A 27,809-nucleotide genomic window follows, 5' to 3' on the forward strand; every position below is an offset into this window, starting at 1 on the left:
CAAGTAAAAAAGCTCCATTTAAATGACAATATTCAACGCTGTGCTGGCTTCCTTGGCGGGAGATCGGGCGGTCTAATAGGAGCGCTAATCGAACTGACAGGCGCACCCTCTGAAGTCCTAGGCCCTAAGGGCGGCCGTCTCGGTGGTATACTGGGTGGAATCGGCGGTGCGGATCTCGTTCGGTCCCGAATAATTTCAGGAGCATTAGGGTTTGAAAGTCTTTGTCTAGGCGGTAGAGTAGGTGCAGGTGTAGATGGAAGTTCGTTGATTCTGTTCAAAGCTTCAAGGTCCTCCTCTTCGATCGGCGCTATGATTTGTTTATGAGACGTCCTCTTCTTCAATGGGGCGGGAGTAGGCGAGTTATTTTTCGGGGCAGGAGCTGGTTGTTGCCTAGGTAACAAAAGTGGTGGCGGTAACGGGGGCGGTTCTTCGTCTTGTGGTAGATCTTCAGAAAAAACGTCAGGTGCTTCATCCTCGTTTTCGTCTAATATTTCTTTTAAATCAAATTTTGGCGGATAGTTATCATTAGGTAGGGGCGTGGCTGGAACTTCTACACTTATCTGACTGGTGACAGATTGAGATTGTTTTTTACCATGTGTCCCATATTTCGATTGACCTGCTTTGATGCCTGGCGATTTTAATGGGATGTCGTTTGTTCGAGGCTGTAAAGAAAAAAAGAAATATTGGTAAAACAAACGTTCGACTTCTTTAAGGGATACTTAGACTACACAATATATTGACGAACAATATTTGACTTTATGATTCGCGGGCCGTAATGCACGAATTAAGCAACTGGTACTCTATTTTCTTTCTGCATACAATCCTCCTATATTGTTGGAATATTGCAAATGGAGGTGTGACAATAATATTGTGAAAATCTTTTCAATATATTGACGGCACTCGGCAATATATCGTTTATATTGCCTAACAATATGTTGTGTAGTGTACATATGTAGCCCTTTACGAATCGTCAGCTTTCTGCCTTCTTAAAGGCCAGTCTCCACTTGCGCGTGCTTTCATCGCATTCTTTCGAGCAATGCTTCTCTACGCTATTGGTCAAAAGAAAAATGATGCAATTCCATTGGCGCGACCTGACGTAACGGTTGAAAAAGTTGAAATGTGCATAACTTTTTTTCGAGCGCGCGCTAAATCTTAATGACGTAATCTTTTTTCCAAGCAAAAAGGATTGAAGCCAAAAGATGCGATCGCAGCGCGCGCAAGTGGAGACCGGCCCTAAATCGCAAACAATTTAACTTTTGATTCAATGCAAATGTAATGTTTTGACGTAAGTGCAAAGGCTTCTTTCTATTTATAACAAAATCATTTAATGTCTCAAGGGACATAATCACCACGGTAATTGTTTGAATACGAGGCAAGTGATGTGGTGCAAAGGCTTCTTTCCATCTTTGAAAGTGTGAATTTAATTGAATGAAGCAAAGATGTGAATTCACCAGGGGGGTTTCATAAGTAGGAATTCACCAGGGGGATTTCATAGGTAGGAATTTACCTGGGGGAAATTTTCTAGACACCTAGCAAAACATGCATGACTTCAAGGGGTAAAAATTTGCTTTCACAAAATTCGAAACTTACAAATGCGGGAAGTTTCTTGGCGTGTCTTGGTTCAACTTCTAACGAACGTTCAAAAAGATAATTGTTCATGTCATTTGTTTCTCGACCCTGGAATGGATCCAGATTCTCTAAGAAATTGCGTATGTCTTCGTCCACTGCTAAATTGTATGGCATATTTTGATATTTTTGAATATCACCAATCGCCTCGGCAACCATGCGTCTGTAAGAAAAAGAGTTGAGAAATTATATTTGTACCGAAAAAAATTAAGCGTGAGAAAGAACATAATCTAAACAAGCTAGATGCTGAATGGACCTACCTGATGATGAAAGATAGATAGCAATGCGAGGAGAAAAATGAAAAAAATCAGTCAGAAAATATAGCGTTTAGCGAAAATGCATAACGCAAACAATTCATCATTGATTGTTGATGGGGGGAGAGGGAAGGGTTGTAGGGAAAAAATAAATAGAAAGTTCTGGTCGCAAAAATCAGTTGTATTGACAATTGAATCATGCTTGATGGTGAGCATTGTTATCAATAATGTTTTTGTGTGAAAAAAATTGGAAACATAAGGAAAAAATCCAATGAAAATCTGCAAAAACGGCGATTTCCGGCATTTTCCACCGGAAGAAATTTTTCTCAAAAATCGAACTCGGCCATGTTTTGAGCATTGCAAATACGCATCTCTCTGCAAAATATCAGAAAAAACAAAAGATGAAAATTCGAGGAAATGTCAAAAAACCGGTTTTTCCGGCATATTCCCGGCATTTTCGGCCGGAAAAAAATGTTTTTCGAAAATCGAACTCCGTCACATTTTAGGTATTGTTATTTTGCATCAGTGTGAAAAATTTCATAAAAAAATATAAAGTACAGCTCGAGAAATTCAAGAAATACTGTCTTTCCAGTGAAAATAGGTTGTTCCGGAGATTTTTAAATAGTTCCGGCTTCAAAATTCAATTTTATTGAAAATTGAAACATGCTTGATGGTGGGCATTGCTATTAATAATGTGTTTGAATGAAAAAACAACCATTTAAGAGGAAAAAGCCCAATGAAAACCCAGAAAACGGCGTTTTCCGGCATATTTCAGGCATTTCCGCCGGAAAAATTTTTTTCTCAAAAATCGGACTCGGCCATGTTTTGGGCATTGTTAATACGCATCTTTGTGCAAAAAATCAGAAAAAACTAAAGATAAAATCTCGAGAAAATGCCAAAAAACCAGTATTTCTGGCATATTTCCGGCTTTTTCGGCCGGAAAAAAATGTTTTTCGAAAATCGGGCTTCGTCACATTTTAGGTATTATCATTTTGCATCAGTGTGCAAAATTTCATAAAAAAATGTAAAATACAGCTCGAGAAAATCAAGAAATACCGTTTTTCCGGCAAAAATGGGCTGCTCCGGCGATTTTTAGAAAGTTCCGGCTTCAAAACTCAGTTCTATTGACGATTGAACCATGCTTCATGGTGGGCATTGCTATTAATAATGTTTTTGTGTGAAAAAACAACGAAATATAAGGAAAAAGTCCGATGAAAATCTGCAAAAATGGCGATTTCCGGCATATTTCCGGCATTTTCGACCGGAAAAGATTTTTTCTCAAAAATCGGACTCGGCCAAGTTTTGGGCATTGCTAATACGCATCTTTTTGAAAAAAATCAGAAAAAACTAATGATGAAATCTTGAGAAAATGCCAAAAAACCGGTTTTTCCGGCATATTTCCGGCATTTTCGGCCGGAAATGAATTTTTTTCGAAAATCAGGCTCCGTCACATTTTGGGCATTACCATTTTGCATCATTGTTCCAAAAATCAAAAAAAACTAATGAGCCAATCCTGAGAAAAGCTGGTAACAGACGGACGGACGGACGGACGAACGAACGAACGAACGAACGAACGGACATGGGTTAATTCATAGGACCTCCACCGGGGCACCCGGAGGTAGGTCCAAAAAAAAGTTTTTTTGGATTTTTTAATTTGGTGGAAATTTAAAATTTAATGAACATTCTTGATTTGGTAGGTTTTGGATAAATTCACCAGACTGCTTCTTTGATATTTTTTTGTCATCATCTAAATCGCATTTAGAGTTTCACCAAAACTAGCCAAAACAGGAGCAATCGGCCACCATAAAAAGCCACCGTAGGGTAAGTACTGACCTTTATATAACCCTGGACCAAGCATATCTGCCATCTTTGATTGGAGTTTTTTTAGAATTGGTACCCAAGGAGAAGCCATTGCAATGCTAAAAATTAACGTCTAACGCCGCTACATCATCAAAAGAATTTGAGGATAAGTATAGACCTAGCGCTCTCGATGCATTTACACCGCTATCGAGTAGTGCCGACATTAGGGTACCAATTTTCAGAAAACTCCGATCAAAGATTTTGCTTGGCTGGGATTGAGAAGCTTGGTCCAGGGTATATAAAGGTCAGCGAGGGTAAGCCAGGAAATACACTATTAAACAGACCTATATAGGAAGTATATGTAGAGGTCGGCGAAACAGACTACTAATTTAAGCATGACTTGTGGTATACATTCACTCAGCATCTGTATAAGGCTATCACTGTGTCTCACTAATATCCTTCTAATTGGTAGTGTTACTAGGTTTCGATCACAGACTTGCACCACAATGGACTGTGTTCAAATCCCAAACACACTAGAATGTTAGAAAAATATGGTGATAGACTCTCTACCTTCACTCATATATCATTCTCTCTCAATCCGGCTGAATCGAAGTATCGATTCATCTCAAACGAGCTTAGTAATGCTCAAATTGCATATGTAGAACGATAAACTCGGTATACATGACTTGTGACTTGAGCCTACCTTTTACTGAAGTTGATTAGGTTATCTGTATTTGTGAGAAAATCGGGATTCCCTTCTTCGCTTAGTAGAATATTCCTCAAGTACACACCTAGAATTGAAAAATGACGGAACGTTAGAAAACCTTTTAGAATAATCAGTGGTAAAGGACTAAATGTCTGGATATCCAGGGGGTACAGGACAAAATGTCTGGATATCCAGGGGGTACAGGACAAAATGTCTGGATATCCAGGGGGTACAGGACAAAATGTCTGGATATCCAGGGGGTACAGGACAAAATGTCTGGATATCCAGGGGGTACAGGACAAAATGTCTGGATATCCAGGGGATACAGGACAAAATGCATGGCTTTCCTCAAGCTATCTACCCGCGTGGACATCCAGGATAACCAGTTGGGTCTTTATTTTTAAGCCAGGTATCTAGGAGGCTTTGGAACTCGAAAAATTGATACCCTCAACAGGGGGGGGGGGTACGGTAAATTTCTTGTTCATTTTTTTTCGCTTTAAAAGCTAAGAGCACTGATCAAAGCAGAGTTGTACTAATTTTCTGAACAAAGCTTTTATAAAAGTGGAACCCTAATGGTAGCAATTTTCGATGTGAGTTAATTTGTAATTCAATGAAATTTTCCATTAAATATTTTTTTTCATTAACATTGAGTAGTGCTACCATTAGGGTAACCATTTAAAAAAAACTCCGATCAAAGAAACCATTGAGAAACTGTTTCCAGGGTAAATATGAGATCAATGGTAAAAGTGTTAATAATAGGTATTATGATTATTATTATTATCAATAAAAGGTTCCTCACCTAAGAATGGTATACAAGGTGGATTTATCGACCGCAATTTTTCATTATATTTGATGTACTGCCGGTCGAAGAATCCTTTGACATATTCAATAGCTTGGTGACGAGCTGGCGACTTCTTTTGAAACTCCTAAAATGTTATGAGAAGATTAGATTTCGTTAAAGTTAAAATGTGCTCTGAACAGAAAACATAGGAAGAGAAAAATAAACGCTCACTGAAGGCTAGTTTACGGAATCAGTTTGACACTTTTTCTCGTGAAAATTCGTCCGTTAATTGGCCATTCCATTAAATTTCCATACAGGTGGGAAGACGAACCTTTTCAAGCCGAAAAAAATTCTTGGAAATGTGTGGATACCCCCTGGAAAATGGTAAGCTTTGCAAACAGAACACTTGGAGAATTTCTCTTTCATACCTTAAAGTGACGGTGGACAAAAGTAAAAATACTAATTTAGATCCCCCTGCTCCCTATATGGATATAAAATGGAATGGCTCAATAGATTTCTAGAGCATTCACTTCATACAAAGTGGCCATCAGTCTTCAGATTTGATGAATAAAAAGGTCAGTAATCAATGTCTCCAAAACCAAAACTACCTCCTTGATGATCTTCATTCGGTGAACAGGCGACGAATCGAGAAAACCGATGATTTCAGAAATTCCATTGAAGTTATTCAACTCGATGAAAACCTAGAATTGTACGAAAATACAAAATACCTTTTATTTCTTTTTCAAGTACGAAAAAGATACAGCGAAAAGTGACCGGTCGATAACCTGCCTCAGCGGTTGGTCCATCAAGGTCGAAATACAACGAAGATTTTTTCATTATCGGCCCTTTCATAAAAGACTTTAATGGCTTTTCCAGAAAAAAACCGTATACCCGCTGATGAGGAGGTCCATTTTCGTTCTAAGGTTTGATATGTGGTGGATATAAAAAAATTTGTCAAAAATAACTGGAATTCCATGAGACTAGCTTTTTCAATCCTATTAGAATTCAGAATTCCAGAGGGCTTTCGAACCTAAAATTACCAGGAATTCCAGGGGGTCATAGCATTCCCAGCAACAAAGGGTTGGACCTCCTCAACAGGGGGTATACAGTTTTTTTCTGGAAAGGCCCAATTCGCCACGACTCAATTTTGAGCTTAAGCCGTTGATCTGGCTCAGACTTGAAAATAACGTCAGACAGGACTGGAGTAAAAGAGCAAATATAATGGAAACTAAGAGAAAGAGACTTCAATGTCAAGTGCCATTTCTAAGAGCTCGGGAATTTAAAAGGTTTAAAAATAGTTTCCCTGAAAAAGTAAATTTCCAACAAAAAACCTTACCATTAATAAGTCAATGATCCGATTGTAGATGGCTAATCGTTCTTCAAAGTTTTGTGCTTCACACAAATTCGTTTCATACCAATACGTCAGCAAGTTGGATAATCTCATCATTTTCAAAGCGTTCGGTGAAAGCTTTTCTTTGTCATTCTTTTGCCACACTGAACCAACAAGCTCGGAAGGACGAATGGAACTATTGAACAATGAAAGAAAGAACAATGTTAAATGGTTCAAAAATTAAATTCTTTTTTTATAAGAACATCTAAAATTTTTGAAGTCTTCGGATATTCTTAACTTTTTGAGTTTTAAGCTTAGAAATGTTCTTAACATGTTCTTATCTTCACCATTTTTTGAGTATTTTTGTTCATTTTCCTAAGAAATCGGGTGTTTAAGAGCCCCCAAAGCTTAAAATGTTCTTAACTTTTTCTTAAGATTTTGGCCATCGAAGCCTTATGTTCTTATATAGTTTGTTCTTATAAAAAAAACGTGTGTGAGGAGAAGAAGATCTTCTTCTGTTAGACAGAGTTAAAGCCACTGATCTCCTCAAAAGCCCGGACTATGTTATAACCTAATTAAGCAAAATTTTTGGAAAGGTGGTACCCGATCTTTGCGGGTGGATTAATTATAAAGTCAGGAAGGGTAACAATCAGGGTGCCTTAAACTCTCCGATTAAAGATTCTGGTTAGCTAGGATTGAAAGGTTTAGAGAAGCTCAGTGGCTGGAACGTATCACAGTTTTCGTCAGGTATGAAGACCAAATTTTTGGAAGATTTCATTAATCGAGGATGTATAGTTTACTTACCGAAAGATTTCAGATTGCATTAGAGTAATTTGTCTTCCAATTTCTAGAGGATGTAGCTGTAATGAAGCAGAAAGAACGCGTCAGTATGTACACGAACAAAAATTTCCCGGTCCAGTCCCAAGCTCTTTCCATGATACGTTCGACTGATACAGTTGAGTCTCTATAACTCGAGCGCGTACGGGGAACTGTTGAGGAAATTTCCAGTTACGGAGTAGGGTTTATAAGACAATGTTAAATGATTGTACGAGAAAACCTGTTTGTGTAAGGGAGACATTCGCGAGTTGTAGAGGTTTGAACTAAAAATACTCAATGTGTACGTAGAAAATTGAGGACAAAGATCATGGATCTCTAAGAAAAGGATGTATACAATGGTGGATGGTGCTGGTTGCTGTTGACACCACAATGCGTGGTGATAACAAACTTTTTCATTGGACACATTGTATACATGCTTGCTATCTGAACCTTCAGAAGTTCTTGACTTTTTGAGTTTTAAGCCTAAAATATTCTTAACTTTGTACCTTCAGTAATGTGAATTCAGCAGGGTCTTTGGTGAGATGCCACTCAATGGGCGGTGGTGGTTCATTGAATGTGTACGTCTCTGGTCCTAACGATAACGCCTCCAACTGCAAATGTAAAGAAATGCGAGAAAATGGGTTATAATGTAATTGATTTCGTTTGCCGAAAAAATTGTATAAAGCCGCTTATGGCGGTCATAGGGCGTCTCTAAGGGCGTCAGCTTATCATCATATCACGTGCGCAATAAAAATCCATTGAAATTTACCAAAAATAAAATCTGATTTGGAAAGAAGAAAATTTGCTTTAAATACATATTCTATTTATTAAACTCGATCACAAGTTCTTTGAGATTTGGTATACTTTGAAAACCGGGATATGAAAAAAATGCTTGCAAATTTCTAAGAATTACTAAATTACAGTTGACTCTCTCTAATTCGATCCTCAAAGAGACCAGGCATTTACTTCGAATTAAAGAATAATTCGAGTTGAAGAGAGTATTTTATACTAATTTCTAACTGAGGGGACCAATATTGCAGTTCGAATTATAGAAAGATTAATAGAATAATATAGGTTCAAATTAGAGAGCGATAGTTGACTTTAAACGACGGAGATGTATTTGATACACAGGTATTCAATATATTTGAAAGTTGATATAAAAACCTTACCCTTTTATTCGTTAATTTTTGTATGTTTTCTACCCATTTTTTAGCGGCCCGCGTTTTTTCGATTCGTTTGAGGAACTTATTGAGCTGCCGAATCAGAACATCTTCACGAGTGAAATCATAGAAGTGGTGATCCACCCAACGCCGTAACACGTTCAGAACTCTAATGAAAGGAAAAGAAATAATTTTGAATATCGTAAAAACAGCAGTTGATAGCGACAAGTTATCAAAATGGTCATTCTCTACCGAGCTGGCACACAGCGCCCTTTCAACGTTTATCTAATGTTCTCAACGTTCATTTAACGTTATATGAACGCTGAAACAACGTTTTGTGCCAGCTGGGTACGGAAATTATGCCTTAAAGGAAATTTAACAAATGGGGGGGGGTTCAATGGTACTTTTGTTTTGCTATGATAATGAAGAGTGAGAGATGGACAAAATGGTTTTCTGATTCAACTTCAATAGCCCATTTTAGATACAAAGGGTAAAGTCATTGAATGGAGTCGAGAGTGAAGGTTTGATTAAAGAGAATTTTCAAGAATTGAAATTACAAAAGTTGATCCTTACCTGACTTGTATGGGGTGCATGTATTCTTTCTTGAAGCGTTTCATTTCGTCGCGCGTCAAAGATTGTTGATTGGGATCTGAACCCAGGTTATCTTCCACCACGGCTGGTTCAGGAATATCATAGCGCTTGATGAGTAGGTCGAGGAGTTCGGCGGGCGTGGTGAAAGAACGGAATGTTGTCAAGAACACACGAATGAACGTGGGATCTAAAACGTGAAATGAGAATAGAGGTACCGTACTTACCCATAACAATCGAAAAGTTTCGCTGAAACTAAAAATTATGATGTAATTGATCTAAGTTATCAAATCAGTGCTCGGAAAAAGCCTTTGATTGTTGAGGAAATTTTTGGATTGTTATGGGTAAGCAAGGTATCGCTTGTGGACCAGAACAGACTTGTGATTATTGAATTTAAAAGATAACATTTTCAAAATTTTCAACAGCAAATAAAGGGAGCGTAGAGTAGCTAAGAAATTTGAAAACAAACTGTAGGCAGCGTAGAAACCAGACACAAACACACTGAAGTGCGTAGAAACCAGACACAAACACACTGAAGCAGCGTAGAAACCAGACACAAACACACTGAAGTCCTGAACGACAAATATCTTTCAAAGAAAAAAAAAAGTAAAGCCTCCTACCTCCATATTTGTGGTATGTCAGACGTTCAACCAATTTATACAGTGTGCCTCCACGAATAACAGGTGCTCCAGTGTCGTCCTAAACATTACAAAATGTTTCAAGAAATTCTCAATATCATTGGCAGCAGTAAGTGCCCCATAAATTAAGTTTCGATGTTAACATTTTACAGCTTTTCTCTTTTCTTTTTTTTTGACTGCAGAATATATTGAATAAGCACTATCAACGCTTGCAAATTTTCATTTTATTACAAATTTTTAAAAATATTTCGCATAATATAATAAGCCATTTTCAGATTTCTCATGAAGCTAAGTTTTCCAATATCTGCGAAATTTAAATTACACGAAATTTTATCCCCTTGAATCAGTCCTTCTTTGAAGCCGTGGGATGTTTTTAACTTTTTAAGTTTTGAGCCATTTTCGCCATTTTATGAGTAATTCTGACCGTTCCCTAAAAAATCGTGTGTTTTAGAGCTCCAAAAGCCTTAAAAATGCTCTAAACTTTTTCTTAATGTTTTGGCCATCGAAGCTTTCTTATATAGGTTGTTCTTGTAAAAAAAAAACATTGAAAAGCAAGTTTCATACCTCAGATTGTTCTTCGAAAATAATGTTATCGTCCGCATCCTCTTCCGCATAGCTATGAAAAACCGGAAAGAGTTACCGAAAGTCAACTTTCGAATAAAGGCCTTAGAAAAAATCTTTTTCTGCCTTAAAGTAAAGGCCTTAGAAAAAATCTTTTTCTGCCTTAAAGTGAGGGTGGACGAACTAAAATCAGTTGTTTAAACCCCTGGAAAATAGAAAAACTTTTTACCCCGAGGAAAAATAAACAAACACAATGCATATTGGACCTAACTATTGATAAATATGGAATGGAAATAGAAAAGGAAGTAAAAAATCGGACTCAACCATGTTTTGGACATTGCTAATACGCATCTTTGTGCAAAAAAATCAGAAAAAAACTAATCATGAAATCTCGAGAAAATGCTTAGAAAATGCTGTTAATAGGAAGTTGGTTGCATTTGGTCGCAACCAGCCAGCCGTGTTTCTGAGTTCAAAAAACGTTTCAAGTCAAACTGGCTTTGGAGTTTTCAGAGGTTAAAATAGAAAATGGATAAACAATACACATACATGTAAACGGAAGGATCAGGAAGTTTCAGTTGTATGCTTTGTTCCTCTTCTTGTAAGATCACATCAAGCATTCGATCCAGTGTTCTGAAGGTGGAATGAAAATAAAAATATTTTTAAAACATAGAAATAAATCACCTCTCAAAGTCATATTTGTTTGAGGGTATCAGAGACTAAACAATTGTAAAGGATAAATTTTCAAGAAAAGGATTAAAAATCTGCCTGAATCAAAGTAATATAAGAAATTCGCCAGTGAATCTTATTTTTGCTGGCCATTGATAACAAAGAGTACTGGAAAGAATACTCTAAACGTAGCATGCTTTTTTATAGGAAAAACTTTAGGCTTTTTAAGACAAAAATGTCTGCTGATTTGTCGTCTTTCGGTCAGATAACCCCAATAAGGGCCGACATGAAAAGGGGCCGATAGCAGGGTATTCAGGTAAAGCAAGCCCGGAATTTTTGTTGACCTCAAAAGACACTTCGGTTTGGTTTGATTACGTCAAAGAGTGTACTTAGATACAGTGAATTTGTTTTTAATCAACAAAGATTGTTTTTAGGTGTTCGAACACACATTAAACTAACATCCCCCATGAGCCTACGGTCCTACACACAACCTACACCTCTGCTCAAACAAATAAATTTGAACATTTTGTGCCAGATTTGTAATTTGATTTCGTGCTTTTCAAACAAAAATTTTGCCTACGTTAAAAAAATTCAAGGCTTACTCATCACACGAAATTTTAAACAAAGCTTGTATAGGACTAAGCACTGATTTAGAGACATAATCCTCAAAAAAAAAAGAAGATATCAGGCTTATAGCACATTTACTTCAGATAATTTTTACGTGTTGACCCGCGACAGCCCAAATTGGCTTAACTTAAAAAAAAACATCCAAATTATACACTTGAAATAAATGTGACCACTAAACTAATACCCATAAGTTCCACTCTTATGAATTCAACTTCATTCAGTTCAGCAAAAGATATGCAAGAATGGATAAATCTTCAGCAAAGCTGCAATAAAAATGAAATTCACTGAAAAATTCAGTTTCGTTTGAAAGTCCATACTTTTCTAACAACATTACGTTTTTTGTGAGAACGATGCCAGATGTTTGTTTATGTATATAATTTGCAATTTTTTTGTAGATAAAATTTATGATAACAGAATCGCCGAACTAAACAAGAAATCGGGTCAAGACAATAACAATTCGAAACAGCCGTGATTTTCAAATAATTTTCAGTTCGAGAGACTTTTTTTGGCAGTTAAACTTCTTCAGATACACGTTTTTTATAAGAACAAACTATATAAGAACATAAAGCTTTAATGGCCAAAATGTTAAGAACAAGTTAAGAGCATTTTAAAGGCTTTGCGAACTCAAAAACACCCGATTTCTTAGGAAAATAGGTAAAAAAGCTGAAAAGTGGTTAAATTACACTCACTAAATTGAATCTCTCTCTAATTGGAAGAAAACCTTAGGCTCCTTAAAGATCTTATTAGAAAGAGTCAAATGTATAATAAACGAAAATCCCTCCTGTATTGTCAGTGATTTGGTGATGAACTTACATGGAAACAATGTTGGTCAAAACAGATTTCTCTTCTCGCTTGTCACCATCTTCTTTGGCTCCATTTACACGGTAACTATGCTTTAATTGAAATTTCAACATATCTACAGCTTTCATTCCGCGTGAAATCAGGGCCTTGGGACCCAAGTCAGTAGTTCCCTTTGGTTTATATGTCAAATTTTAAGAATTTTCTGAAACTAAAGTGATGATTCTTTATCGGCGAAAATATTTGTTAGTTAAGAAACCACTAAAGATTGACTTGACACTGAGAAATTATTCGCTTATTTCTTCGTAATTCCACGACGAAGCTCTATCTAAATTTAAAAACCATCAAATCTCAGCGAGAATTTATGGCACAATTTCCCACTAACATGTCCCACTGTTTGGACTAAAACCCACTCCTTTGTATACCCTCATCAAAGAAATACTCAAATCTGATTGGTTCCTGAGATTTGAGTTTTTAACATTCACAATAAAAAATGTTAATAATATCGTACGATACTATTAAGAAGTTACATAATAATTCTAAAATAAATCTAGCCAATCTATTTTGACTGCAGAAATTTTTACACTTTTCTTCGCAATCTTTAGCACATCTTTCTACGTCAAAGATTTATTTCTGTTAACAAGGTTTGAAAGTTAGAAATTATTTATATAACTTGACGCCATGAAGGTATTTACCCCCTTTCCCCCATATTCCAAGCCATAAGAAACCAGTTTGTTAGAAATATCCTGAAATAGACTAAATATTTTCCAACTTCGTTAATCTCGTAGGGAATTACACGTTTTTTTTTATATAAGGAACACGTTTATAAGGAACTCGAGGCTGAAAATGGTCCAAAAAATAAGGAATTGTTAAGGAACTGCTCAGGCTGAGAATAAGAAATCAAGCTTTAAGGAACAGTAAGAGATTGTTATCCAAACTTAGCAGCTATGTAAATAAGGAACTCATGAGGAACTTTGAGGCTGAAATTTTCTGTAAAAATAAGGAACTCCAGGCTCAGAGCAAAGCTAAGGTTCCTTATAAAAAAAAAACGTGTATCACTCTAAGAATAACTTATCATTTAACTCCTACTTAGGTCTAAAACTGTATATTGTGTAGACTAAGAATAACTGGAACGCTTCAGGCTTTCCTAGATTACAAACAAAAACAGGAAAACAGGTAGTGGGGTCCCTAAACTTCTTGCTACGGCAAGGCTCGAAATAACGATTTTAAGTGGGTCGGATGTCCGATCAGGGTTACTTTAGCTTGAAAATTATGATTTTTGGGTCAGACAAGGAGCAATTTGGGTTGGACAATGTCCCATGTCCGACCGTTATTTCAAGCCCTGGCTACGAAATGCTATTTAGAAGAATCAATCTGCCAACCCCTATATTCATTATAGCAAATAGTACACGACACATCTTTTCAAAGGTCTCTAAAACTTTTGCATAACTAGCTGGCTAGCTATCTTCCAACTTGAAAGAAAGTACATTAATTAAGATATTTGCAGATCCACCACAAAAAAACCAACTACTTATTAAAAGTTATAACATCTCCCTTCAAAGAGATAATGACCCGATAATCACTTTATAATTCATGTGATATGAAAAGGGGGTTTTTATAACCAAAACATAATATTAGCGTTAGAAATTTGTTTTGTTTTGATAACATATACAAAATTTGGATATTCAGCGGACAGTTTACGCAGTCTAGCCTAGCAACCTAGAGGTTAGCCTTTTCCTCTATGAAAATGAAAAATAGACTGTAGATAAAAGACCAGTAGAAATGGAAGAATAGGGGCTAGTTTTGCACCAACAATGAGTCTTATCTTAATGGTCAAGTTTCTCCTTTTCTATTTTCATTTGTCTTCTTTGTCAACTGTCATTCTGTGCGAGTAGTACTTAGAAAAAACAGTTGACGCTCTCTTATTCGATATTTTATTATTCGATACGCTATATTATTCGATAATATTGATAGTCACCGTCGACAAGAAACACTCCCTTATTCGAAGGAAACTCGATTCCCTTTAAAAATCGAATTAGAGAACGTTAACTGTAGCTCAAAAAATTCTTAAAAACTCTTACTTGAAAAGATCCTAACTGTATCGTCTGTAAAGCTTTTACAAAGGCTCTAATCAAGAATTGCTTTTGTTTGGAACTTCAATTCAAATTCAAGTTTTCTCAATAAACTTTTTAAAATTAGAGCCTCGCAACAAAAAACCTTGAATAAGATGTCAACGATAGTAGTATAAAACCAAAAGGTTCTGATAAAAAAATCATATGAAAAAAAGACATCAAATTCTTATTAACTAAACATAAACAGCTGAATAAATAAGTAAGTCAAACTCTTTTCCAAATAAAGCTAACTCTCGTTCTAACTCCCTCGGGTTTTCATAGATTCGCTCTTACTTCTGCTTACTTTGACAAACAAAAAGATTTTTAGTAGAGAAATTCATCAATCATGAAATATTGAAATATATTTCACTGGATCTTAACATTCAAAAGAACAAAACAAGCTTTTTTCATAAGAACAAGTAAATTTCTTTTAATTCTAACCTTGCGAGCATCGAACAAATTTTTTTGATAAACATAATTTTGGAATTTTTATCCAATTGATCTAAATTTTTGCAAGTGTGCATCAAATGTGAATTGACATCTTTGATGAAAATATCGGCATCATTGATGACGTCATCGTCACCTGAAGACGTCATCATTCTTTGAAAATACCGAAAATAAGACTTTTTCACTTTATTTTTTTTCTCAAACTTTGTGAGGCAGCTCCACGTGACATATATTTTTTGGGCAGAGGGTAAATCTTTTGCCACCTGTTGTCCAAACAGCCCTAGAATACTGTATCTGGTGATTGGAAAGTGATAGTGACTTGAAACTTTGACAAGTGTTAAACAATTGATAATACAAGCTTGCAGCCGAAACTTCATTGAAATCGAACGAGCCGCTCGTTATGCTGAAAGTGAGCATCTCGGGTATAATACGGACCGGTCTGTAAAATACCAACCACTCACTAAATTGAAATTTTGCACACTGTCTAAAGATTGTCAATATCCTTCACTGGTGAAAATTTCAATTGAAAAGCTTCAGTAGTTCCGGCAGGTGGTCAACGTGTATTTTATCGACTTTTATGGTCTGCAAAGTACCGGATAACATGAGAACGAATCTTTTCTGTTACAAGTTTCTTTTATTTGACAAATCAGCCTTCAGGAAAAAATTTCAGTAAAATCGAACGAGTCAATCATTCAATACATGATTTTTGGGTAATTTTTTTCACTCTGGTCTGTAAAATAGCAACTAGACAGGCGGCCGAACCAAAATTTTGCGAATCATCTTCTATTATCCATATCTACCATTGGTCAAAATTTCAAGGTCATAGCACTTGTCAATCTTGAGATTTTAAGGGGACCTCCCCAAAGATGAAGGGTTAGACCTCGACTGCTTTCAATTTTTTTTAAATGATTATTTTATTGACTTATAACTTTAAAAAGATGCTAAAGTCAAAGTCAAACCACTTTCTGAAGTTTGAGAGTTATTAAAGCATCGACTGCGATAGATCTACTTTTCCCTCCTTGAATATTTGTGATGATAAAAAAGCGCCGTCCAAAGTTAATTTTTAACACTGTAATGGCTTCTTTGCAGGTACCATTTAAAAAAACTCTATCTGATATGGTGGATATAGCTTAGCACAGGGTTTATAAACGTCAGTGGTCTAGTCTCACTTAACGAACTATCCTTAAAAGGTCTGAGTTCACTAAGGAGGCGTCTGAGGATTATTCACATGAGCTACACACTACACTGTCAAGTTTAACCAGTGACAGATTAAAACAAAAACAGAAGCAGAAAAAAAAACTCCAATACTCAGCCCAAAACAACCTGTATACTATTGATAAAAACGACAGTCATGCTTTATTTATCCCCTTGACTAGAGGTAAAAACCCTTCAAAAATTCATGTTATGAAAATCTTAATGAATGTAGGTGAAACTTATTCTAGTTCAAGTGTTTTGAAATTCCAACTTAATAAAATTAGCAAAGAGCTGATAGTTCGTGTCAAGACTATAGCAACATAATTCGTTACCATATTACTTCAACCCACTTAGATTTATATGGTCATGACCTTCAGAAGATAAGGTAGTTATTTTAAGCACTTTTCCCACCTTTTGTTTGACTGAATTAAAATTATGATTTGTTTTGATTTGTTGAAATTGATGGTTTTTACCTTCTTAATTAAGAAGTCATTTTCAAGAAAAACAATGCGAAATATAGAGAAGAGGTTGATTATTTTGTGGGGCGCTCATCCAAGACCAAGGAAGAAAAATACGAAATCTTTCAGGATCTTGAGTTTCGAGCATTTTATCTACTTAGAAATCAGAAGCGTTAAGTGAGTGGGAACTTCATTCATCATCATTAATCTAATACAATTTATAAAAAGACATTATCGCTCTCAGCTCTGTCAAGGAGTTTGACATTTAACTTTCTTGGCTGAGACGATATTCATTCAAGAATAAAACAAATTACATCAACAAAGTTGTACTGAGGTGTTTATTATAAGGAAGTAAAACTTAAGGATATTCATTATGTATAAGATTCAATTCCTATGCTCCTACACAGACCTCATCAATATTTAACGTTGTTTGTGTCGTCTACACCACTTTTGTTACGAATCATTATATTTTGTGAATGCGAGAGTTTGACGTAGTTTCAAACATTGACATCCCAAAAGTAAATTTCCTCGAAGGAGATACTGATAATAGCAATCATCCTCTAGTACCAAAAGGTCAAATAGAGAGACCAACAGCATACGCTAGGGCTTGTAATATTTATTTTAGGAATTTGCTATTGATGCAAATAAACTCTGAAGCCCTAACGGAGATATTTTAAAATTGACACTTTTTGTAATGATGAAAGTCAGCCAATATTTTAAAAGATATGCCCAATCGCCCCCCCCCCCCAAATTTATTCAAAAACAAGCTAGATGCTGAATGGACCTACCTGATGATGAAAGTTAGATAGCAATGCAAGGAGAAAAATGAAAAAAATCAGTCAGAAAACATAGCGTTTAGCGAAAATGCATAACGCAAGAAATTCATCATTGATTGATGGTGGGGGGAGAGGGAAGGGTTGTAGGGAAAAAATAAATAGAAAGTTCTGGTCGAAATCAGTTTTATTGACAATTGAATCATGCTTGATGGTGAGCATTGTTATCGATAATGTTTTTGTGTGAAAAACATAGAAATATGAGGAAAAAACCCAATGAAAATCTGCAAAAACGGCGATTTCTGGAATTTTCAACCAGAAAAATTTTTTTCTCAAAAATCGAACACGGCCATGTTTTGAGCATTGCGAATACGCATCTTTCTGCAAAAAATCAGAAAAAACTAAAAATAAAAATTCGAGGAAATGTCAAAAAACCGGTTTGTCCGGCATATTTCCGGCATTTTAGGCCGGAAAAAAATGTTTTTCGAAAATCGGGCTCCGTCACATTTTAGATATTGTCATATTGCGTCAGTGTGCAAAATTTCATAAAAAAATATAAAGGACAGCTCGAGAAATTCAAGAAATACTGTCTTTCCGGCGAAAATAGGTTGTTCCGGCGACTTTTAAAAAAGTTCCGGCTTCAAAAATCAATTTTATTGAAAATTGAATCATGCTTGATCGTGGAAATTGCTATTAATAATGTTTTTGTATGAAAAAACAACGAAATATAAGGAAAAAGTCCAATGAAAATCTGCAAAAACGGCGATTTCCGGCATATTTCCGGCATTTTCGACCGGAAAAGATTTTTTCTCAAAAATTGGACTCGGCCAAGTTTTGGGCATTGCTAATACGCATCTTTGTGCAAAAAATCAGAAAAAACTAATGATGAAATCTTGAGAAAATGCCAAAAAACCGGTTTTTCCGGCATATTTCCGGCATTTTTGGCCGGAAATGATTTTTTTTCGAAAATCGGGCTCCGTCACATTTTGGGCATTGCCATTTTGCATCATTGTGCCAAAAATCAGAAAAAACTAATGAGCCAATCCTGAGAAAAGCTGGTAACAGACGGACGGACGAACGGACGAACGGACAGAGGTTAATTTATAGGACCTCCAGGTAGGTCCAAAAATTGCCTAACCTTGTAAACAAAATTTTGACGAAACCCTGCAGATCCTTCCTTCGTTAGGTTTTCAACTACAGTAGAGTTTCTTTAACACGAAACTCTATCACTCGAATGTCAGTAGCGTAGGCAGAAGGGCGCAAAATTTGTGTAGGAAAGCGATTTTTATGACGCAGTAATTATCTATTCGTGATATAAAAAGATAATTACTATGTAATAAAAATCTGCTCTCTTACACAGATTTTTTCCCTCCTGTCTACGCTGCTGAATGTCTCCTTAACTCGAACAAGTTTGCTCGTCCCTTCAGTCAACAATGCCTTTTAGACCTTACTTCATAACTCGAATAAATTTGTCTTTCTCGTGCAGGTTCAAGTTGTGGAGACTCTACTGTACCTATCCACCTACCGTCAAAATTTTCCAGGAAAAGGATCACTTACGTTCGATGCTGCAGTGTCATGAGTATTGAGAGCCAATCATATTTCATTTCTTCGTCTTTACAACAAAACAAAACAGGCGACTCGTTGAACTCAGTGATCTCGAAACAATTCTTCGTTTCTAAACAAGAAAAAAATAATTAGTATATTCATCTGGTGGGTGACCGTCGTTAGATCCGGGAGTGAATGAAACCATACTATTTTCTATTTGCAGTTGGTCTAGGAGATGAGATGCTAATGTCTATTCTCAGCTCCTAGTTAAATTAATACTTTTTAACAGATTACCAATTAATAAAAGAAAGACTGAAATACAAGCCCTTTGAAATACGAAGCAAACGCTTGGGAACGCTCTATTGAATGAGCCCGGCTAAACAAAGAAGAAAATTATATGTGTATAACCTAAACATGAAACTTTGCAATGCTTATGAAGAGAAGAGAAACTTAAGGTGGAGGAAGCATTGTAAAGGCTCTTAAAACCTATCTGCTAGTTTGTGAATGTAGGGTTTATATATCTTTTTTTTTTTAATTAAAAGTTACACTCAGTTACACTCACTGACCTTCAGTATCTTCAATGTTTTTAATTTCGGCTTTCCTCAAATTGATTCTTTCTTTAAATCGATATTCCACTCGCCCAAATCCGGTAATCGTGTGTTGGTTCTGAGATACGAATAAAACAAGTGAAATACAAAGTGCAAATTCCAAAAACCTTATTAAAATGATAGAGATCCTGGAATTTCACGGGCCACCATGGACACTGGAAGGAGTCCTAATTTTTTAAATGTTTTAAATGATATCACGTCTACCTAACATAGGATGAGCTAAAATGAATACCTCTGAATTAGCTCGTTTCACTAAACCAAGTAGACATGTTGTTTGTTATTTTTATGGTTTACTTTGAAAGGTCATTTTGAGACTACCGTAACAACAAAATCATTAAAAAAGTGACAAACTCAACATCCACTAACCTGCTTTGTGAGTACTAGCAGGTTATCAAACAAAAATGCTTTTCTCTCCGTTTCTTTCTTCCCATCTTGTGCTGGCTTTGATAACATCCCTTCTCGCAAGAAAAGTGAAGAAATCTGTGAAATGTGCTTTCCCTATTGAAAAATAGAATTAATTTTAAAAAGATTAAGTTAAAAATTAAATTGTCACACTAAAACGTAAGTAAACAGGCGTATAACTTACTTGGAATATTATTGTTAGTACTTTTGTATAGTTTTACCTACAAGTTTTACCTACAAGTTTTACCTTTTACTTCTCTATAAAAAGCGTGCCCATATATTCACAATATATCGTAGTTTTTCATAAGATTCCACTTCCCGTACTAAGATACCACTACATCTTTTCTACCAGAAAAAAGACCAGGACTCAAGGTAGTTGAAAAATGAGCTTTGGAAAATCAGGCAGTTTCGTGAGTAAATACAAGCTTTTCGTACTTTTAGAAAAATACCCTTTCCAATCTCATGCAGATTATCCCAGGAAAAGTAACGAAAAAATCCCGGGAAAAGAAATCAGGAATCAGGGGAATCTTATGAAAAACGACAGTATCAAAAAGAAGATTCCTTACCATCCAGCCTTCGATATTCTCTTGAATTGAGACGATCTTTGCTGTAGCATTGGGAATAGCAGTACCAAGTCCTTGTTGGAAAAATACTTTATCCCTGAAAAATGAGATAAACGAAGTGCGGATAATATATAGATAATAGATGTTTTATCTATAACGTGGATACTCTTTGTATCTAGGGTTAGTAAGGCTCTCGCCTTTACCCCAAAAAGGAGTGTCCAACTAATCTAAAATCAGTGTTAAAAACAGCTCTGGTGAGTCTGGAAGAAATGTCTAAAATTAGACTTTGAGAACTTTACAATTTCTTTTCTCTTTAAAAGTTTGCAGCTGCAAGATTTTTAAACCGTTTTCGAACATGTTCTGTGGCTTATAAACAGCAGACTCTTTAAGGCTGAAATTATTCCTAATTTTGTTCTTAAGATATAGCAATAACGCAAATGTTGTTTATCAAATTTGCTTTATAAAATATACTAGTGTGTAGGATCTTCAAATTTTGGTTGTCTTATTATCTTATTATAATTATGATAAACGAATACACGACTTAAAAAAACTTACTCTACGCTTCTCTTTAATGGTGGCTGTGATATGATCCTTTCCATTTTCATGTAAATATGACGCAATGCATCTAAAGACTAAAAAAAATGATGGTCAAAACTCAACTAAGCTAGTAGTCCACAATGAGATTTTGCAAAGGGGAACAAAAAAAAAAAGTTTAATAAATACTTTTTCTAAAAGGTTGGTCTCAACAAATACAGGGCTTGCTACTCAGTATATATAAGATTGAGAGAATGGTAAGGATGTGTGAATAAAAGCTATCTTAAAGAACTACTTTTAAAGACTACACAATTGGTGAACAATACTCGACAATATCGTTTGCAGACTGTAATGCACGAAGTAAACAGCAAGTGCTCTGTTATGAAAAAGAATTCTATTTTTAGACAATCCCCCTCTATATTGTTGGACTATTCCAAATCGAACAGGCAATATATTGTGATGTATTCAATTCCCAAAACCTAAGATGCCTAAAGAGCTTGAATAACCAATTGAAATAAAACTATTGGAAATTACATTATCTTAGAACAAGAATAAGGTACCTGATCCAACATTTTTCGATCCACGTCTTTGTCAGGAGTCAACTGTAGTAGCAGCTAAAATTCAATGAAATGAAAATCTAATCCAATGATCTACCCTTTTGAAAAATACTTATATCTCGGAACAATAGCTTTGGGGAAAGCACTCCAGGCTGCTCCAGGAATCAAACTTTCTAAAGCAAATAATTTTCAAAATCATATTTTACCAGATTTACCTGGACATATTCATAATAGTCAGCAAAATGATAGATTGGGCCATATAAAAGTTTTGGAAGAACATATCGAACAACGTCAAGCAAGCCTTTTTCCTAAAAGAGATATGTACATTCGGAAGAAATCACTGAAAAGAACAATAAAAACAAGGTCTCCACTCCTCAATAAAACAATGTCAGGAGAAGAGACCACATCAAGCATCATGTAATTAATACACTGTAAATAGAACTCACACCTATGATCACAAGGGAACTCACACCTTGTAAGAAGATTACACTTGATAATTATGATGAACCAGAAGGTCTTAGTACAAATAGTGGAGAAAACATCCTCCACCTTTCCCGATGATGGGAGTCTTCTCTCGGAGGGTAGCAAAACGTAAATCTTATGATCTAAGCCACGATAAACTTCCAATATGAATATCACCGGGTTGATATTAAACTCAAATTTATTTAGGTTAATACAATGTAGTTGCTGATCTGTAACCCTTTCAAAAGAAGCACCCTTTGGAAATCTCCAGTCATAAAAGGCTTCCTTTCTGGGATATCACACACTTAAACAAAGGTGCAAAATACTCACCCTGAAGAAATCACAAATTTCAGACCTCTCAAGAAGTTCGTATATTTTGCCACGTGTTCCTTCTTCATGTTCTTCTAGTTGACACTCTGCATACATTTCATAAGTATCAAATTCAGCAGCCTAAAAATGATTTGGAATACACATTGTTATTGTTGTTTGAAAAGAAAGTCCCAGGGATTGATTGTTTAAATTTGGCAGTTACTAAAGAAAAACCAGGGTAATCATTTACCTCGTTTGCCAGAAAAAATACTTAGAAAAAATTAATCTTTGAGCAACAGGTAAATCTGATTTTCACCGTGGTAGAAGTTGGGTTAAGGAATAGAGAGCAACCTTTGCCACAATCGGATACACAATATTAGACCTCTAATTAATAATGTCCACACGTGCTATTTGATTTTTTAGATTTCATCTAACCTCAACCATTTCTTCAAAGCAATCTCCAATCAAGGGTTCTTTTCCTTCCTCAGTAACATCAAAAGCATTCTCAACCATACTGTAAAATTGGATTGTTGTCTCGTAAATGTCAGAAAGACCACCAAAAAGAGTCTCTATGTCATCCTGAAATTTAGAAGATTTTAGTTAAGACAGTTAAAGGTTTGGTTTTCAAATAGGTTAATATGTTTTCTTACTTACTCTTTTATATATTTTTTTATTGGAACAGATCTGGAGGAGGTTTACATTGAAAATCATCTTTTATTGTTGAAAAGCACAAACTTTGGTGGTTGGAAATTCAATTCTAAACTAAAGCATTCTCTATATTGAAAAACCAACAACAATAACCAATTAAAAGCAATTTTCTATAATTCTAACGTGTACCTCAGAAAAAAGATCACTTCTTTCGAGCATTGGCTGCTGGAACACCTAGAAGAAGTAATGAAATAGTTTTTTTTAATTTAATTACATTCTGCTCAAACATCACAAAATGTTGAGACTAAAGGCCCTGCCTTACAGAACTCGACAGTTTAAACAGATATTGAGATGGTTTGAGATATTTGACTAACATATATATGGTTAAAACCTTTATCTCGTTATTTTAAGTTATTCAAAATTGTTGATATATTTGGCCTGTAGATTCTTTCTATGGTCCCAAACAAAACCCTAGGGTAAAATTATTTTAAAGGGAACCGGAGACCAGCTTGATTTCAAAAGGATATTGTGCATAAAGTGGAGATTGTCATTAAATGATTTTAATTTCAGAGGATGCACAGTAAAAAATGCTGAAAAATGAGAGCTGATACAAGTCTGTAGCACAAGCGAAACTAAAGTTATGGCATTTTAAAGCTCAAAAACTGCCGATTTTTTCCATAAAACGGAGTGTCACCCAAAAATTTGCATTGTTAAAGTGGTTAATAAATTGACACTGACTGATGATTATGCTATCAAAGTCATGATTTTTAGCCATAGCAACGATGACACTTTGAGAAAATTAAAAAGATTTTTGGCAACACTCAACCAATTTTTTAAATTTATCACGAATGCGGTACACACGATATGAAACGGAATTGGTTGTAAAAATCTTATTCAACTTTAGAACCCTATATAGGGTTAATGGAAAGGTTTTCAAGATGGATCAAATCCTTAGATTTTGATACAAAGTTACTGTAACAGCTTAAAAAATGTTTGAGGTGATATGGCTAAGTGAAAATTTCATAATTTTTATTTCAGTAAAGTAAGATAATTTTCTGTCATTCCGTAACCAAAAATGATTTCTCAATTTAAAAATCAGTCTCCCCCAATGGCAATTAATTTAGGCCTGGTTTGAAAGTACGAGTAGAAACTTGCCAAATATTTTACTCGAAAAATGTTTCCTTAAAAACTTTACAGCATTTTTAATTTTTCCGTCATTCCTTAACCAAGATTTTTGGAAAATAAAATCCTCAACCGTTCAATCCAGGGAAGGTCAAACATGCTGTAAATGAGTTTTCTTGATCAATTGTTGGCCTATGTTAGATTTTGAATAGCTAAAACTGCAGCATTCATTGTATTTTTTGTGATATTAAAGCTTTAATTTCAAGGCTTTTTAGCCTGAAAAATGGCAAAATCAAGTTTCGGAAGTGTGTAGCTCTAGAACAACTGCAAATGAGTTTAAGATACTATGAGAAATGATACATATAAATTTGAAAATGTTTACTGAAAAAATTTTTCAGCTCCCAGATGCACTTTTTGGTTCCCTTTAAAATAATTTTGCCCCCTAGAATATTTCTATCCTGATTATTAATTTATAAATTTGATATATTCAAGATAGAAGTTCTGCGCTTTTAGAAAGAAAACAAAATGAATGTAAAAATCATTTTCAGAGGATTCTCTCAAGCAAGGAAATTGTCAAAAGCCATATCTGACCATCCCTTGAAAGAGAAAGGAAATGTAGGCTAAGAGATATTTTGAAACAAACTTACTTTGTATATGAGATTTAGATCTCTAATATATTGACCTTCTGATAATATGAAATCTTTCAAGACATCAGTGTATGATAAGGATCCTCTTTTAGGCGAGGGCTGAAAATTTAAAGAGAAAATTTAGAATTTACTTGCAAAAAAGCTTTGTTAATCTTAAAAGTTTGAGCAAGAAAAATCTATCTTTCCAAAGAATTTATTGACATGTCAATGAGCTATGTTAAAAAGGATTAAGAAAAATACCTGAACTAGTGGTATGTGTAGTTCTGGCTCATTATTGAATATGGTAAGAATGACCTGAAAAGGAATGGTTTAAATCAAAATCATTAATTTGGTTAACTATCAAGCGCTGTGATCTCTATCTTAGGATAGGGTCTATTCCCTGTGCTAAGGGAAGGTTTATCTCTCTCTTACTATCAAAGGAGCATTATCTCTAAACTATCAATGTGTTAGGAGAGGCCTGGTTTAAGTTTACATATAAGTTAAACCTTGTAGTCAAATAAAAAGTTGTAACATTGGAAAATCCTGAGGGAATCAAAAACCAGGATAAACTTGTATTGTGTCCCTAATGTTTTCATTACTGGTTTACCTCTTTGCAATGTAGAAAAGATTTTTTCAGCTCCATATCTTGTGTGCGCAAACATATTGCATTAAAAATTACAAGTGGCTCATTTCACATCAAGAATCCTATGTACTTTATGTACATAAAGCTAAAGGCACTTGTTGTTGAGACTTAAATAAATAAACCAGTATTGGTGGCATGGCAGTATTTGAAAAAGAAAACAATCAAATGGAAAATAATCAACAGATCAACATTGTTTTTCAATCTTCTTACAGGGTCAGCATGCATGGCTATCTTGATGTGAAGTGCAGTAATTTGATCACTTCGAATGTTCTTCACATAATTGCCTGCAAGCTGAAAAGAAAGACAACATTGAGTTATTTTGTAAAAGACAATTAGCTCATGAGACATGCTAAAATAATTTTGAACAAGACTTTGGCTTGTGCTATCTTAAACAGGAGTGTGAAAATACATTTAATTGAATACATCAAGTTTTTGCTACAAAGAAATAATTGAAATGGACTGAGCTAAAAAATACATTCTATGGCAATAATAAATGGTCAAAACTAAAAAAAAAACCTTTAGAATATCAGCTGAAATGTATTCCACAACAGCAACAATATACATCCCTAGCTGGGGTTCAATTTTGTAGCCTAAATATTCCTGAAAAATAAAATGATTAGAGCTATTTTAACAATCAACAAAAACTTTTTCCCTTCTAAAACATCTGACGAAAATTGCTTCCTTTATTAAGGTAAAAAGACAACATTGCAAGCAAGCAAGTAATATTTTTGTGGTTGACACTATTCCAAGCCAAAAAGCATTGATGAAGGCAATAACAATACCTTCTGCATTGTAAGCAAAAGTTTATCAACTGGTAAAGTGACTGTTTTCTTTTTCTTTTTCTCTACTGCTGACCGAGCAGTGTTGATTGCCCATTCTCGAATTTGAGCTGGGAATTTATTATTCAAGTATGTTTCAACATCTCCAATGGTATGTGGTTCAATAGAACATATCTGTTGCAGTAATTGGAGTAGAAGGTCTTCCAAGTACGTCAATGCTTCAATCTGGACAGTAAGTGTTGGCTGGACTTGCTTTTGTACCTAAATAAATAAAAACAAAATCAATACTACGCTAGTATATCTGCAAAAGCTTGATACAAGGAAAAAAAAGATAGCTTAGCATTGTGAATTACTGATTCAAGGACCTTCTTCTAATATTATCAATAAAGCACTTTCACGTTTCAGTCTGTCCATTTTTATTTGGATAAAGAGTCTTTGCATGTTCAACATAGATTCCCACAACACTTAAGAAAAACCCATAATAATATTACTTCAAATAAACGCCCCAGGCAATGTGAATGGGAACCATATTTTATCTTTTCATTGTTATTTGAGTGAACAAATATGTCAATTTAGGGATCTAACAACAGGTCAAATTCAGAATACAATAACTTTAATTTTCACATGCCAAGATGAACGTTTCCTATGTCCGGAAAGTTTATGATGCTTCATTCAGGACTACTTCCTTCAAAATCCATATTTTTTCCAGACAGGTATGCTAATTCTTGACTTTCCTAGACAGGCCTGCCAATTCTAGACTCTTTCGAGACTTTCAAGACATTTCTGGCAGACGTAGCAGCCCCACATTTATTTGAGACAAGTGCAGATTGAAAATATTTACTTAAAGGAGGGGCATTTATTGGGGGGAGCTTTTAATCATAAGTAATATGGTAAAAGTTTTGTCCCACTTTTTACCCCCAAGAAAATCGAGGGTTCCGTGTCAGAAAGAGCTAAAGACTCCTTATCCAAACGATGATGGATAAACTTTAAAAACCTTTCTTGTTTCAAATAATAAACTCTCAATTGTATCATATATCATATTTACCTTTCTCAAAGCAGCGGTTAAAACACCCTTGGATTTTGAACTACTTTGTGATGTATTGTCACTCATTCTCTCCTAATTACTTTCATTTTTTGACAAACTGAATAAATTAAAAATAAAATAAAATTATGTGAGAATTTCAAGAAAAGATAAATCATTAAAAATCACACCTTAGTTTGGGGTAGGTAAGAAATTTTAGTATTGTGCCATAACAGCTTGTAGGCTTATTTATGTATAATTTGACAATTTTCCTTAGGAATTGATTTATGAACCTGATATTTCAAAATAGTGCACAAGTTTGAATTGAGATTCTGAAGAAACTTTTCACCAAACATCCAAGTCATTTGATTTGAATTAATGAACGGTGTATTAAAAAATACACGTTTTCTCTTTCGCACCAAGTACCGTAACTTGGTCTAATGTCGACACCCCTCCTCTAATTCCGACCCCCTTTCTATCAGCTGAAATTGATAGAAAGGTCAAAACAGTTTTTCTTTGGTTAGTGGTCAGAGAGGAATAATCCGTTTTCAATCAGTGATTCAAGCTTTCATATTACTCCTGTCTCTAAAAAGGGTGTTGAAGTTAGACGAGGGATGTCGATAGACCAACTTACGATAGCTTTTAAATCGAAATAT

General features: G+C 35.1%; 2 protein-coding genes across 2 annotated transcripts in view; one reads left to right on the forward strand and one right to left on the reverse strand.

Annotated features, from left to right (window-relative positions):
* LOC136810389 (son of sevenless homolog 1-like) lies at nucleotides 1–27,273 on the reverse strand. The gene is made up of 29 exons (XM_067066939.1): nucleotides 27,178–27,273; nucleotides 26,136–26,393; nucleotides 25,870–25,953; nucleotides 25,564–25,644; nucleotides 24,972–25,025; nucleotides 24,732–24,830; nucleotides 23,152–23,196; nucleotides 22,750–22,893; nucleotides 22,336–22,455; nucleotides 21,759–21,851; nucleotides 21,547–21,600; nucleotides 21,008–21,084; nucleotides 20,456–20,549; nucleotides 19,854–19,985; nucleotides 19,446–19,545; nucleotides 18,892–19,009; nucleotides 10,807–10,890; nucleotides 10,264–10,315; nucleotides 9,682–9,760; nucleotides 9,047–9,251; nucleotides 8,483–8,642; nucleotides 7,820–7,924; nucleotides 7,302–7,357; nucleotides 6,504–6,693; nucleotides 5,776–5,868; nucleotides 5,186–5,312; nucleotides 4,384–4,471; nucleotides 1,591–1,789; nucleotides 1–662 (listed from the first exon to the last, which is right to left on the reverse strand). The coding sequence occupies exons 1-29, from the start codon at nucleotides 27,241–27,243 to the stop codon at nucleotides 33–35; spliced, it is 3,687 nt and encodes a 1,228-aa protein (XP_066923040.1). The 5' UTR covers nucleotides 27,244–27,273; the 3' UTR covers nucleotides 1–32.
* Nucleotides 1–27,809, forward strand: part of LOC136810403 (uncharacterized) — a 277,730-nt gene that overhangs the window by 25,963 nt on the left and 223,958 nt on the right. The window lies entirely within an intron of this gene.

This window comes from Clytia hemisphaerica, unplaced genomic scaffold (genome assembly GCF_902728285.1).
Source record: "Clytia hemisphaerica strain Z4C2 unplaced genomic scaffold, Clytia hemisphaerica genome assembly, whole genome shotgun sequence".
In the NCBI taxonomy this organism is placed as follows: Eukaryota; Metazoa; Cnidaria; class Hydrozoa; order Leptothecata; family Clytiidae; genus Clytia; species Clytia hemisphaerica.

Excerpts from the sequence above, each read along its gene's own strand:
- LOC136810389 (XM_067066939.1), bottom strand. The coding sequence starts at position 27,243 with ATGAGTGACAATACATCACAAAGTAGTTCAAAATCCAAGGGTGTTTTA. Across the intron at positions 25,645-25,869 it reads TTTCAGCTGATATTCTAAAG|CTTGCAGGCAATTATGTGAA; the intron begins GTTTTTTTTTTA and ends CTTTCTTTTCAG. Across the intron at positions 10,891-18,891 it reads ATGACACTGCAGCATCGAAC|AACACTGGATCGAATGCTTG; the intron begins GTAAGTGATCCT and ends TTCCACCTTCAG.